The sequence below is a fragment of the Lycium ferocissimum genome, chromosome 6 (genome assembly GCF_029784015.1).
Source record: "Lycium ferocissimum isolate CSIRO_LF1 chromosome 6, AGI_CSIRO_Lferr_CH_V1, whole genome shotgun sequence".
NCBI lineage: Eukaryota > Viridiplantae > Streptophyta > Magnoliopsida > Solanales > Solanaceae > Lycium > Lycium ferocissimum.
The window spans coordinates 43,355,654-43,369,676 of NC_081347.1; the positions used below are offsets into that span (position 1 = coordinate 43,355,654).

Consider the following 14,023-nt stretch of genomic DNA (forward strand, 5'->3'; position numbering starts at 1 on the left):
ACTCAGGTCAAAGGAGAAGAGAGGTGCAAAATAACAACCCCACCTCTCCATACTATCACTTCACTCTCCGCTGTTACACCTGACATGACTAACTAGCCCAACTTGAATGATGAATTGAAGCATGTAACAGTGATTTGAGAGAACATGTTACATGTCTAACATTTCCCTATGGAGAAAAACTCATCGAACACATAGCTCTATATATCTCAACTTATATTATGCAATGAATGAATATGCTACAAAGCCATATTAAATGTTGGGTAAGCTATCGTTGCGAAAACCAACCCTCAGTCTCCAGGACAAAAAAAACCCAGAAATGTTCAACTAATGTTAATAATATTTCAATAATCTAGATGCCGTGATTATTACTATCTTTGCTCGATTGATAGTTCCCCTTAAGGGATAGTTGGCTATGAATGTATACAAATGTACAGTATTATACCAGCAACCTTCTCAAGCACTATCTCCACCAATCTGGCACTTTGAGCCTCCTGTTTCTATGTACATCAAGTTTGGCAGCAGGAAGCTTGTGCTTCACCTGCCTCCATATCATGTTTACAGCATCACCCTTTTTCGGAGGGTACTGGTACTCAAAATGATGGGTAATGTTCTTAAGATAGCCCCACATTTCAAGCCATCTTTCTTTTGGAAAGGTCCTGAGCTGATCAAGCAGGTATCCTTCTTTCTTTGCCTCCTCGCGTGAGAAAAATATCGAGAACTTGGTGTAGTCTAATTCATCCTCGAAAGGTAGCTCAATTTTGTCACTCACAATTACAGGAACACAATGGCTAACTATAGCATCAAACAGGCGGCAAGATGATGGCGTGTCCCCTGCTGGGTGTAGACAGAACTTTGAGGAACGCATCCCATTTGTTGACTGACATACAAAAGCGAAAACTATAAGTAAATGCAAGTACAGGCAAAAATAACAAGGGATTGAGGGAAAGGGGGAAAGGGATCAGAGCAAATCGTTGGAGAGGTGGGGGCTATTTTTTTTCTTTTTATCGGGTAGGTGAGGGACTTTGTCGAATCTCAACTGCAATGGTACCTTGTGATAATATTACATAACAGAACACATCTGGGAAACTTAAAACTGGCAGGTCAACGGAAACGGCCAATAATTAAGGATCCAACATATGACATTACACCAAAGCACATTGGAATGTATCTCATATTTTCCAGTTGTAACAACAAAGAAATACCACCCAATTATACAGAATCAGTTTGTATAACTAAACAACTTACTTCATTTACACCTTTCCCTGAGATTCCTGCTGCTTCGAAGACAACATCCTTTTGACCACTTAACATGTCTTTCAATTGCTGACGGTCTTTTCCATCCTGCAGCATGAACAGAGTCACAAAAAGTTTTCATCATTTGAGAATACATGGGTTTTTTGGTGGAAAAAAAAGAGTACATTATTCTCAAAATGATTTGATTCAAATAAATCAATCACTTGAGAATACATGATTGATTTATTCAGAATTCAAGCAAGCATACATCTTTCCTGTCTGTCCTCCCCCGGAAGAAAAGAAGCGTTGTACGGGACTCATATGGGTCTGCAGTTTTATCACCTTCAAAAGTTTCAACCACGTGTGCGTATGGGGCCACTACATCTTTCCTCAAATTAGAAACAGTTGGAGGAGGACGACCAAAATCTGCAACAATGAAAATAGCAGCATTCACCTTCTCCCGGTAACGCCTGAAAGCATTTGGATGATGCATTGGTATCACATGATCCCGACCACTAGACCTCTTCCAATGTTCAGACTTTTGTAAGAAGTCGGCAATTTCAGCCTGTTAGAAGAACAAAGCCAATGCAGAAAAAGAATAATTATTACAGGGAGGAATACTAGAATAACACTAGTAGTATACCTCAATTCTAAACTAAACTGATCGGCTATATGAATTACTTCACTGATATACATCTTTGCGCAAGCTAAAAAGACTTGGCAAATACCAATCCTAATGTACGTGTACCAACACCATAAAACTTAATCCCAACTAGTTAATATTGTCTATATGGAACTTTTGTGTTCTATCTTCACTAAGTTCGTGTGGATTCCTAAACATTGTATGTCTTTTGATACAACTTATCTCCATGTGATTTTAAGTTTACCACGTCCTATTAACACTTTCAATCATCATAGTGTTGCACCTATTCATTGGTGCATTTGTAATTCTAGGTAGAAAAAAATGGCCAAAACAATTTCAGGTGACTTTCTAACATTTTATGCTCTATATATGCTATTTGTACCTTCTAATGGGTGATCATAATCTCAATTTTCCACATTTACACTCATCCTGTAGATAAGTTAGACATTTGAAGCCCAACATTCACAGGCGTGAACACTGTCATATACAGCGCGCTATCACTCTGACGGGTATCTCTTTATCGTAGTGCTCCTCTATTTAATTGATCTTATTCCAAATCTCTGTGTTACATTTTCATTCATCATATCATTCATTAGGAATACAACAACATCATCATCAACAACAACAAGCCCAGTATAATCCCACCATGTGGGTCCTGGGGGAGGCAGAGTGTACGTGTACCTAACCCTCACCTTGAAAGGTAGGGCGGCATTTCCGAAAGACCCTCGGCTCAAGAGAGAAAAAGAGAGGAAAACAAGGAAAACAAGACAAAAGGTCGATAGGGCCAAGCATACCGAAACAATATGAAAACAACGAACAAACAAAAGCGAGAAAGTCATGGAAGAACAAATCGGAAAGAAAGGAGCATTAACTACTATAGATAAATAAGATAAACAAAGTACACCCAACAAATATAAGCAAGCAATCAAATGCGTAAATCAAATGGCAATAAACAAATGAGCAAAATCGCAACTCCTATGGTGAAAGGATAAGACACTCTAGCTAGCTTTCATCCTAATCCGAGTCCTCCATGCGACCCTCTCATTCAAGGTCATGTCCTCGGAGAGCCGAAATCGTGCATATCCTGTCTAATCACCTCTCCCCCTGGCGCCTCCCTTTACCTCTCCCGAAACCGTCCATAGCCCACCTCTTCACACCTCCGCACCGGGAGCATTCGTGTCTCTCCTCTTCACATGCCCAAACCATCTCGCCCGACTTCGTCGCATCTTGTCCTCCACCGATGCCACTCCCACCTTGTCTCGGATATCTTTATTCCTAATTTTATCCTTCCCAGCGTGCCCACACATCCACCGCAAAGATTCGCATTTCCGCGACTTTCATCTTCGAACGTGACATCTTTTCGATCGGCCAACACTCCGCTCCGTACAATAAAGTCGGTTCTAACCACCACTTTCTAGAACTTGCCTTTAAGTTTTCGTGGCACTTTCTTATCACATAAGACCGAGAAAGAGCCTCCATTTCATCCAACTCGCACCAATACGATGTGAAACATCGTCGTCGATATCCCCATCTCCCGTATACGACTCCAAGATACTTGAACTTCCTTTCTTTGAACGGCTCCTCGGGTACCCTCACTTCCTCGTCACCACGCGGTACGCCACCGAACTCGCACTCCAAGTATTCTCGACTTGGTCCTACTCAATTTAAATCCTTTAGACTCCAATGTCTGCGTTCTCCCGCCCTCCAGCCTTATCGTTAACTCCGCGAGTCTCGTCAATCGCACTATGTCATCCGCGAACAACATACACCAAGGCACCTCACCTTGTATTTGTCGCATCAATTCATCCATCACCAAGGCGAATAGAAACCGCCAAGAGCCGATCCCTAACGCAACCCCATCGAACGTGGTTGCTCCGAGTCTCCTCCTACCGCCCTTACCTCGTCTTAGCTCCATCATACATGTCCTTTATCGCTCTAATGTACACCACAGTACACCTTTAGCCTCCAAGATTCCACAGACCTCTCTCTGGCACTTTGTCGTAGGCCTTTTCTAGGTCAATGAATACCTACGCAAGTCCTCGTCCGCTCCCTATATTGCTCCACCAATCTCCTTACAATATGAACGGCTTCGTAGTCGAGCGCCCCTAGCATTTAATCCAAACCGGTCTCTCAAACAGACACACCTCTCCTCACCCTCATTTCCACCACCCTTTCCCACACTTTACAGCGTGATTCTAGCAGTACTGATACCTCTAGTTACGCGTAGCCTTTGAATGTCTCCCTTGTTCTTGTACACGGGAATCATTGTACTCCACCTCCATTCTTCCGACATCTTCGCCTAAATATCTCAACTATCAATTAAGAATATTGAGTCTGGATATATGAATATCTACTAGGAACACTAAGCCTAGATATCTGAATGAGTGAATGGCACCAATTTTGCCTAATCTCACTTCAACTTTATTTCTTATGGGGCTAAACATGCAATGCATATATCCGGTCTAACTCCTACTTATTTTAAAACCTTATTTTCTTGGGAGTTTCCCCTCAGTTAAAGTTTTTGGTTGACTTAACTCTCGCAAATTTGGTCAACTAATAATATCATTTGCAAATAGCATGCACCATGTAGTCTCATCCCATACACTTGGTTAGTTCATCCATAAGTAGCCCAAGCAAGTAAAGCTAAAAATAGATCTTTGGTGTAAACTCACAGTATGAGAAGCTCCTCCATATCCCGTTGTTCTCATGCTTACAGTAGCTCCTTATTACATCTCCCTTATGATATTTATAAGAATTCTTTTATTCTCTCGCACCTACGAATGAACTTCTTGGCAATTGATCATATGTTCTCTAAGTCACTGGATACTTCCTTTTCCTACAAATCTCCACCAATCTGTTAGCAAAAATATAGCATTTTGTTGTAGATCCTACCGCCATAGTTAACAATTTATTCTTTGGTACCCTTCTAAATATCTAAGCCTATGCTCTATTATATTTTCCCAAAAATTATTGTATGACTCATAAGTTTATTACCACGATTTTCTTCATCCCAAAAAAAAAAAAATATATATATATATATATATTATTACCACGATCTTTCACACACTTTGATAACTGTTTCTCTACTTATTTGTCATCTTTCCAATCCATAATATAATATTAAATAGCAGATTACTATTTAAACCTTTATAGCGATGTCATCTCAACAATAGGATTTTCTAACCCTTGTATTTTTTATGACGCCCTTAAATTCTACGGATCTAGTTTTATGAGTGTAGCTAAAGTTTCGCTCTTGCGCAAATATACAAAGATATGTAATGTTATCCCTGTAATTTGAGTTAAGTAATTGATCAAATAGATAATCTATATCTTCTTTGATCTCACTATCTCCTTTTTTTTTTTTTTTTGATGACATGGGAACCTGCAGCCGCTACCCTTCAGGTGCGCACAGGGTAAACCCAGCTCCTATGCAATAGCTCGCAAACCACATAGGAGAGGAAAAAGAACTTTGATCTCACTATCTCTTGTCAAAACTTGTTGGGCATTCTCTTATTACACTTAACAAGGTTTAAATTATTAACTCCTCTTCTCTTATGTGTACTAGGATTTACTGTCTTTCTCCACTTCCTGCATTCTTATTTTTTAGATTAAAGTACACAAGACTTTACCAGGCTTAATAGCCTTTTTGCCTTTCTTTACTCCCTTATTCTCTTCAAAGGCTTTACCGTGTCTGACTTTTCATAGCTTTCCAGACCAGCAAAAGACAGCACAAGCCTGCATAACTTACTTACTTGACTAACTCAGCTAAAAAGGGGCTCTCTCCCACCTCACCGGTTATACTTTTGCCCTAAGTACTACTATATGCTCAGTCAGTTAATATTGTTCTTGGTTAAACAATTCGGCCCCAAAAATGTCACTTAAGTGTTTCTCAAGGCCAATTTACAACTAATACATTAACTCCTCTTCCAAGTTCCTACACTATGGCGCATCTCTCTTTGATCTTACTATCTCTTGTATATACATTTTGGAGTCGTCTTACAGTTAACAAGGTTCAAGTCTTTAGCCCTCTACTCTATCCGGTGTACTAGATATACATTTCTTTATCTACTTCCCGCATGCTAAGTTTCAAATAAGACTTCACCTCGAACTTCACTAATAGCTTCTTTACTCTCTTAACTCTTATACTATTCAAAGGTTTCATGTCCTTCTTTTCATATTTTATACATCAGCAACAAAAGACTGCACAAATCTGCATAAATCACTAACTCGACCAATCCAACTAGCAAGGGGCTACCACCCATTTGGCTCCAGAAGAATGCTACTTGAATGTTCCTTGGCACCAAGTGACGGTTAATACACCAACTCCTCTTCCAACACTATCATGGTCCCTTTGAAAATGGTCCACATTGAACGGACATAAGAATCCCTCCAGTATTTTTATCTAGTTATTAGAAGGTAATGACTTCTTTTACCGACAATGTGCATGTAGGAGAAATTTATATAAGACCAAATAAATGCATAGATTGCTTTGCATATTTTATTGGTCTGAAGCGTTCCTTCCCTAACACAACTTAACTTTTAGATGCATTTATCATTTCTTCTAAACATAGCAGCAATCCTTCACCACCGGATGGATGAACAGTGAAAAGGATCTCAAGAAGTCCTTTTAATGACCACCTTCTTGAGAGAGTCAAACTGCTAGTGCCCCATAAATTTCATTGGTTAACCAAAACAGAGCACATTAGAATAAACTCACATGAATTCCTCTTTTCCATAAAACTTGACCTACTTTCCTTTTTGTACATCCCAAAACACTTGACCTATTTCCTTAAACAGAAATCTTTTTCATTTAACAAAAATTCAAACAAATATAATCTCTAGGATTTTAACACTGACAATTTTTTTTGAGGATGGTAACAGTTAATCTACATATCCACAGGTATACTACATCAAACTATGTAGTCCCCCTTCAAATTTAGTACAACTTACAACTTGGACACCTATTTGTTGCTTTTCTTATAAATAGTCTAAAACATCAAAAATATCTTCTGTTTCAACTAACATTTCCTGTTTACAGCAAAAATAGTATAGAGCTAAACAATTCATCTTGAGCTTCTGTAAGTCACTCTGCTTGTCTTCAAAACATCTCTGATTTCTTTCATCTGGCAATTCTACATCTCACACCTGACAATTTTCATCAACTAATTCTACTTTTTCATGTTTTAAATTGCTGTTGTACACACTGTTTTATCTGCCTTCAATTTAAGATATGCTCAAACTCTCTTCATCTTCATAACAGTCAAAATAGGTCAAGTTTTCCTAGGTGGAAGGAGTAGCAAAATGTGCATAGAAAATGAGAGTCTTACCAAACATGTAGTTGAATAATCCACATAGCCAGCTATTTAAAGCTGCACAATGAATTGCAAAAAACATTCTCTGTTCCACTTTCACAGGTAAAATTGCCAGACAGTACACAATCAGGGTTAAGCCTTTTAAAGGACTCATTAACTAGAATTTGGATTTCTAACAGCTATTCATTTCCAGGCTGAACTTTCTTAAGTATGAGGTATAATATTCTCTTTTGTTTTTATATAAGCCAAGATGATTTTATTAATGAAATCATGTGTACAAGAAATATACTAAAAAGTATAGAACCTGGTATAAAAATATGAATATCTATGAAAGATACTCAATCTTCTATATATATTGAAACCTTATGGGTGCATAAAAAAGTATAGGAACAAACTCTTGTTGAGAGCCATAACATCTGTTTCTTATCCTACACTTGTGAGGAACCGTCTTGTTGCCAGTTAACAACACATATTTGCAGCTGAAATATCTTGGTCCTAGAGTTAGACTCTAACTAAGAAGTCTGCATAAAGAGAAAAAAGTGTGGTAATGTAACTAATAGAATGCTATACATAGGAAAAAAAGCTCTTACATAAGCTTCATCAGGAAAACAAATCTGACAAAAGCAACTAATCTTTTTGATTTCCTTATCAATAATATAGTAAAAACCAATCATCAATCAGCTACACCTCAACCCAAACTAGTTGTGTCGGAGATATAAATCCTCTATGTTTTCCGCCCTATTTAGGTCACAGAAAGAGAGGTTCTCTAGTTCACAATTATGCTTAATTATCAAGGAAAACTCAAACTTCTCTCTAAACTAATGTAAGTGTAACGACAACAACAAAGCATTCAAGAGAATTACAACAATAAAGGGGTTGTTTGGTAACTGGTTAGAGTTAAGCAGGTATTAGTAATGCAGGAATTAGTTATGAGGGTATCTATACACTCTCTCTGTTTCAATTTATGTGAACCTATTTCCTTTTTAGTCCGTGCCAAAATGAATGACCTCTTTCCTAATTTGGAAACAAATTCACTTTACAGCTACACAAGTTTCAAAAGTCTTCACTCTTTCTTAAATGTCGTGCCCAGTCAAATGGGTCCACATAAATTGAAACGGAGGGAAATGGAGGGAGTATTATTTTATGCAGGGTTTAGTTATTCATGTACTCATTATTCGTGTATTAGCTAACACTGTATTAATCTTATACGTGAATAACTGACCTCCTAACCGGCTACTAACAAGGTATTACTTATGTAGAATTTAATACATGAATAACTTGCCTCCTAACTAGCTACCAAATGAATCCCCTGGAATCATTCTAACTTGAAATTCAGGGAATAATTAGAGATAAATTTGAAGATGCAAATCAGATAAAGACTTTGAACAACTAAATAACCAAGCTCCAAGCATGCACTGAAAACATATAATAAGACAGAAAGATCACCTGCAATGCATCATCAAATTTGACCTCAGAATCATTCCCATGTCTATAATAAGTATTATAACTCAACGACGAAAAAAAAGGCACAAAAAACACATCAGCGGATTCCGGATCCAAAACCCTAACCGCCTCATCATTTCCATACAACAATGATGCCAACATCCAATACTCAACGCTATGTTGTTTCCTTAAACCCGTATAATAAGGCCATTTTGGTAAAGTCTCGACTGTAACAGCTGGTGCATTATAATGTGAACCTTTTAACAAACCCGTGTTGTATTTCATTTCCAGATCATACATGTAAACTTTAAGAAGGTCTGATTCAGTGTAGCAAGGTGTAGGTTTACTCAGTGTGGAAGAATCGAATAGGGAAAAACTTGATCTGTAATCGATTGTTCCTGTATAGAATAAAGAAGCAAAGAGGAATATAATGAATACTGCTAAACAGAGTAAACTCTTACTCATTGTATCTTTCACTTTCATTTTTTGTGTAATTTGAAGTTTAGTGAGGATTTTTTTGAAACATGGAAATGCATGAAAATGTTTAATGTGAATTGAGAGAAAAGGGAATATGAGGAAGATTGGATCGTAAGGGATGAAATATTTTCACGTTATGTACACTTTTTGGGTTTTAGATATATAATAATAATAAGAATAATTGGGAAGTGTGAGTTGTGGTTTAATCTGTAAGATCGTGGTGGGGATGTTAGGGGATTATAGTATTCAATTCAAATATGTCTAAAGGGGTAAATATGAAAATAGAAATTGGGGGAATTGCAAATTGAGATGGAACTTAGCGACAGACAGAAAAGGAAAGAGAAGAAATCAAACGGACGAATCACTTTTTTTTTGGAATTTTGGAGTTTGAGTTGGAGTTGTGTTTGACCATAATTTTAAAAATTGTAGTTTTTGATGAAATGTAGTTATAAAAAAAGTGAAAAAAATTTGAAAAACAAGTTTTTTGAGTTTTTGGTATTCGTTGTATTCGGAATTTTTATGGCCAAACGATAATTCCGGAAAAAAGTGAAAAAAAAATTCCGGAATAAAGTGAATAATTTTTATGGCCAAATGGGGGCTAAAAATAAATGCTCGTTTTTACTTATGCAGTTTGAAAAATTAAAAGATAATTTACCACTCAATACCCATTTTATCCATATAATAAAATTGTTATTTTATTTATGGCTTCTTAAAGAGTGTGTCAAGTCGAAAAAATTTATTTTGTGACTCACATAACCAACACTACTTGTGTGAGGCTATTTTACTACTTGACAAGTGGACACTTGCTTGTTTTAAGCATAAATAAAAAAGGCAATGTTAAAGTCCACATTTTCCCTTAATTAATTTAATTGCCTAACTAGAAACAAAACAAAAAATAGAAATAAAACAATTGAAAATATCTCTACAATCTGCAAATAGAGAATGGTAACCAAATTGGCATTACGAAATCTTTTAATTGCAGTGTTCTAAAACCTTTGCTTTCGTAATATAATTTTTGTTATTGAGTATTCTAAAATAAATTGTTTCTCTAAATATTGTTTTTATTAAATATTCAATTGTAAATATTAAAAATCATTGTACAGTCAAATATGTTTATATGTTTATACACAAGTGCAACTAGTTCATGATCATGTGTCCTTAATTACAACTCTTATTCAGTTTTCTTTTAGCAAAAAAAAAAGAAGAAGACCACTAGCACTTAAGACAAAGTTTTGGGATTTTAACACTAATTAATTAGAGAAGTTCATTCCTCCATTAATATAACAGAAATTGGATTATTACATATTATACAATAACATAAAATAATATAGAATGATCAATATATATTGTTACAGTTCTCTAATTGTCAATTTTGAAGATATTTTAAGTTTTCTTTCTCTTTTTCTTTTTCTTTTTCTTTTCTAGCTAAGCATTTTAATTAAGGAAAAAAATTAGCATTGCCTTTTTTGTTTATGCTTAAAACAAGCAAGTTGTCACGACCCGACTAGGGGCCATGACGGGTACCCGGGGCTAACCACCGAGCATCGCTCATACTGCTAGTAATCATATTCGTCCTACGATCGTTCATTAATCTCATGCTTATAATCATAGAAGAACCATTTTCATTTGAAACATATTTACCTTTATATACATGAGCCCTTCGGCTATCAAAATAATACATATACGATGATGAGAACGTGAGACCATACTACCCACACATACGTATCTACGAATCTCTATTAGAGTACTAGACATATGGACGGGACAGGACCCCGTCGTGCCCAAAATATATGTACACAAAAATAATAAGCAATGGCACCTCCGGAACAACGGAGTGCTCTCGAAAGTCCGTTGATAGCTCCTATGGATGCGGATCGCCTCCCCGTCTCCCTGTGGGCATGAACACAGCGTCCAAAGAAAAGGACGTCAGTACGAATATTGTACTGAGTATGTAAGGCATAAACAATATCAATACATCAATGAAACAGGGGGATATCAAATGAAGAACAATATGTAACTGACTGGCAATTTCCATAGAAATAATGCATGCTAACTTACTTCGTAAACATCATCATCATATCATGTATGCATATATATATATATAAGCTGCCCGACCATATAAGTACGGTGTGATTATCATTAGCCCGTGTCCTGGGTAACCATCTCATGCCGCCCACTAGTGGTGTACGCCTGTACCATCTAGACATGGTGTATACGCCGCCGCGCTTAGCGGTGTACGCTTGCCCATATAGGCGCGGTGTAATATCATCATAATGTACTCATCATAATGCATGCATAGAGACTCAAAGACAGCTATACTTTATCGGGGTGACATAAGGTCGTGAGCCCCCTATTCTATTATGGAGCGTTCATAAGCATTCTGCCTCACCTTGAAGGAATTAGCATATAAGGTGAGTGTATAAAATAAACAACATCAATGGATCATAATTAGAATCATTAGCTTTAGGATCTTTAGACTTAATTCATCATCATCACTATCATGCTCATGACATGTCTCGTTTCTCTATATCTCATGTGAAGCTCTTTATAATCATAGATTCGTAATTTCCGGAATGTAAGAAAGTCATGGGAAAATAGGAGAATTCATGCCATTGGAGTCATGCCTTAGAAGGAAGGGACTAGCCTCACATACCTTTTCATTTAGCTATTCTATCGCTTGATTGTTCTCCTTCAACACTCACTTTTCTACCTTCAAGAGAGTTCGTATTATCGTTAGCTAATCCTTTACATGAACATGCTCAATTAAAGCTAGAGAAAATTGGGCAGCATTTCCTTTGTTTATACGACTTTCCCCATATTACATATCAACTCCCAAACATCTATAATTACATTCACAATATAATAACCAACAATCTTCATTCCTCTACATTATCCACATTTCACAATTTCACTTCAATTCATCCATAATCATGGTCATAGTACACTAGTACGTTTTCTCACATATGATGCTTATCCCATGTTCTTAATGTCATTTATAGCATACTTATAATCACAACATATCAAAAATCATGACTCATCTCAACTACTACTCAAAAATGCCACTATTCTCGCATTCATGACCCATTTTCTATCTCCTTCTACAATCCAAGTCTTTCGACCTCTCAATACCTTAAACAACATGGAATGATCATTAAACTTTCCTTAGATAGTGTGGGAATGAGCCTTGAGTGGAAATACTTCACTTGAGCCAAAACCCTAGTTCACTTCCAATGGGATTTCTTGCCTTGGATGAACTCTAATGAGTTTCTTACACTTGATTTTCTTGGTTTGATGAAGTTGATCATAAATTTCTCTTGAGTTCTTGTGGAAGAAGGATGGAGAGCTTTCTAGAGAGTTCTTGAAGTGGAGTGAGAAAATGAAATGAAATAAATGAGGTTGAGGTCCCTTATATCAATTTTAAAAATCTGTCCCGACTCGGTTTCACGGATCAACATACGATCCGTATCTTTTATATGGACCGTATCTCTGGCCGTATCTTTGGTCCAGTGAGGGCTGCCATTCTGGGCAGAACATACGGCCAGTATGTTTTATACGGTCCGTATGTTGGACCGTATATTGCCCAGCTTTCCGAAATTCGTTCTCGTCGACTCGTTTGATCTCCAATCCTTATGGAACCTTCTTAACACTTGTTTAACACCTCATTAATCTAAGGGACGTTATAACTCTTCTCCAAGACATCATTAAGTCATCACTAACTCGTCACTCGTAAATCCTTTCCGATACATAACATATACCTTGCCTTTCTTGGCAAACTTTCTTCTCTTGCCTCGAATGTCTTTGAAGTCTCAATTAGGGTCATCAAATGCTATTCCTTACTTATTGAAACATTGCATACTTCGTGCCCTTCGTTAGTCTATTCACTGTGCATCAATAGAAAAATTTTCAAGTGTCCACTTGTCAAGTAGTAAAGTATCCTCGCATAAGTAGTGTTAGTTATGACTAACAAAATAAAATTTCTCTGTCAAGTCAATACAATACAAGTAAAAATAAACGGAGGGAGTAATTTTTTTGTGAAGAGATGATACGAATCGATTTGGGGGAAATACCAAACCAATCACAAAAATGCGGAATTAAAGGATAACAAGAAATTGGAATGAGAATTGAAGAAAAGGGGATGAGAAATAGAGGATAAAAGCTAGATCCTAATGATAATGAATCTATGGACAAACCTGGGTATATGAAACCTAGACCGTTTCAATTGGATTCAATCGATAGAACCTAAGCTATTTGAAATCAAGGCAAGAGATATTCAAATGAAATCCACAAAATAACAACTCTTCATGAAATCAATGGAAATGAGGTTCAAAACCAACAATGAAATCCACCATTAACTATCCTAAATCCTAAAGGCTATTAAGCCAACAAACTATCACTCCTTTAGAGTATGCAATACATAACTCATCCAATCGACCTAATGAAATAAACTAAGGCTAGTATTTATACTAACTAGCTAAAGAAGACCAGACTAGTTATTACAATAGTACCCTTAATGAAGTAACGGCCTTGTTTGGTAGTCTTCTTTAGGGATGATCACTTGAATTTCGAGAATAGCCTCTTTGCGCTCCTAGCCACCATCGTTCCTTTCCATCTCATCTTCACTCTACGCGACCAAGCAATCATCCATACGTCTTATGATCTCCTATGAAGCTCCTCAAAGATCTCCAACGCCTCTTTTAGCATCATCATGGCTCGTAAGGCTTGGAATTCTTTGGCTTGGCCTCGAATGAAGGATCTTGAATCATGTGTGCTCCTTGGGATCGTATCAAGAGATCTCAATATCCCACCACAACTCATGTTGGTGGCCGAATACATTATCATACGTATACGATCCCTAAACTTAACAATAATCTTCATTAGATGACTTAACTGAATCTTGTACCTATAAACCCCTTAA

The 14,023-nt window shown here is 37.0% G+C and overlaps 1 protein-coding gene across 3 annotated transcripts; it reads right to left on the reverse strand.

The window, feature by feature from the left end:
- Positions 1-230: 230 nt before the first annotated feature.
- Positions 231-9,436, reverse strand: LOC132059699 (probable arabinosyltransferase ARAD1). Of its 3 annotated transcripts, none has more exons than XM_059452402.1 (4): positions 8,635-9,436; positions 1,688-1,798; positions 1,246-1,341; positions 231-877 (listed from the first exon to the last, which is right to left on the reverse strand). In XM_059452402.1, the coding sequence occupies exons 1-4, from the start codon at positions 9,112-9,114 to the stop codon at positions 461-463; spliced, it is 1,104 nt and encodes a 367-aa protein (XP_059308385.1). In that variant the 5' UTR covers positions 9,115-9,436; the 3' UTR covers positions 231-460. The 3 variants fall into 3 exon arrangements, with proteins under 3 accessions (XP_059308385.1, XP_059308384.1, XP_059308386.1); XM_059452401.1 differs by having other exon boundaries at positions 1,502-1,798; positions 8,635-9,428; XM_059452403.1 differs by lacking the exon at positions 8,635-9,436 and adding an exon at positions 4,549-4,819 and having other exon boundaries at positions 1,502-1,798.
- Positions 9,437-14,023: the final 4,587 nt, after the last annotated feature.

Bases quoted from the DNA above. Each gene is read 5' to 3' on its own strand.
- LOC132059699 (XM_059452401.1), bottom strand. From the start codon at position 9,114: ATGAAAGTGAAAGATACAATGAGTAAGAGTTTACTCTGTTTAGCAGTA. The intron at 1,342-1,501 runs GTATGCTTGCTT...TTCATGCTGCAG, and splicing joins GGAGGACAGACAGGAAAGAT to GATGGAAAAGACCGTCAGCA. The intron at 878-1,245 runs GTAAGTTGTTTA...TTTGTATGTCAG, and splicing joins CAGGGAAAGGTGTAAATGAA to TCAACAAATGGGATGCGTTC.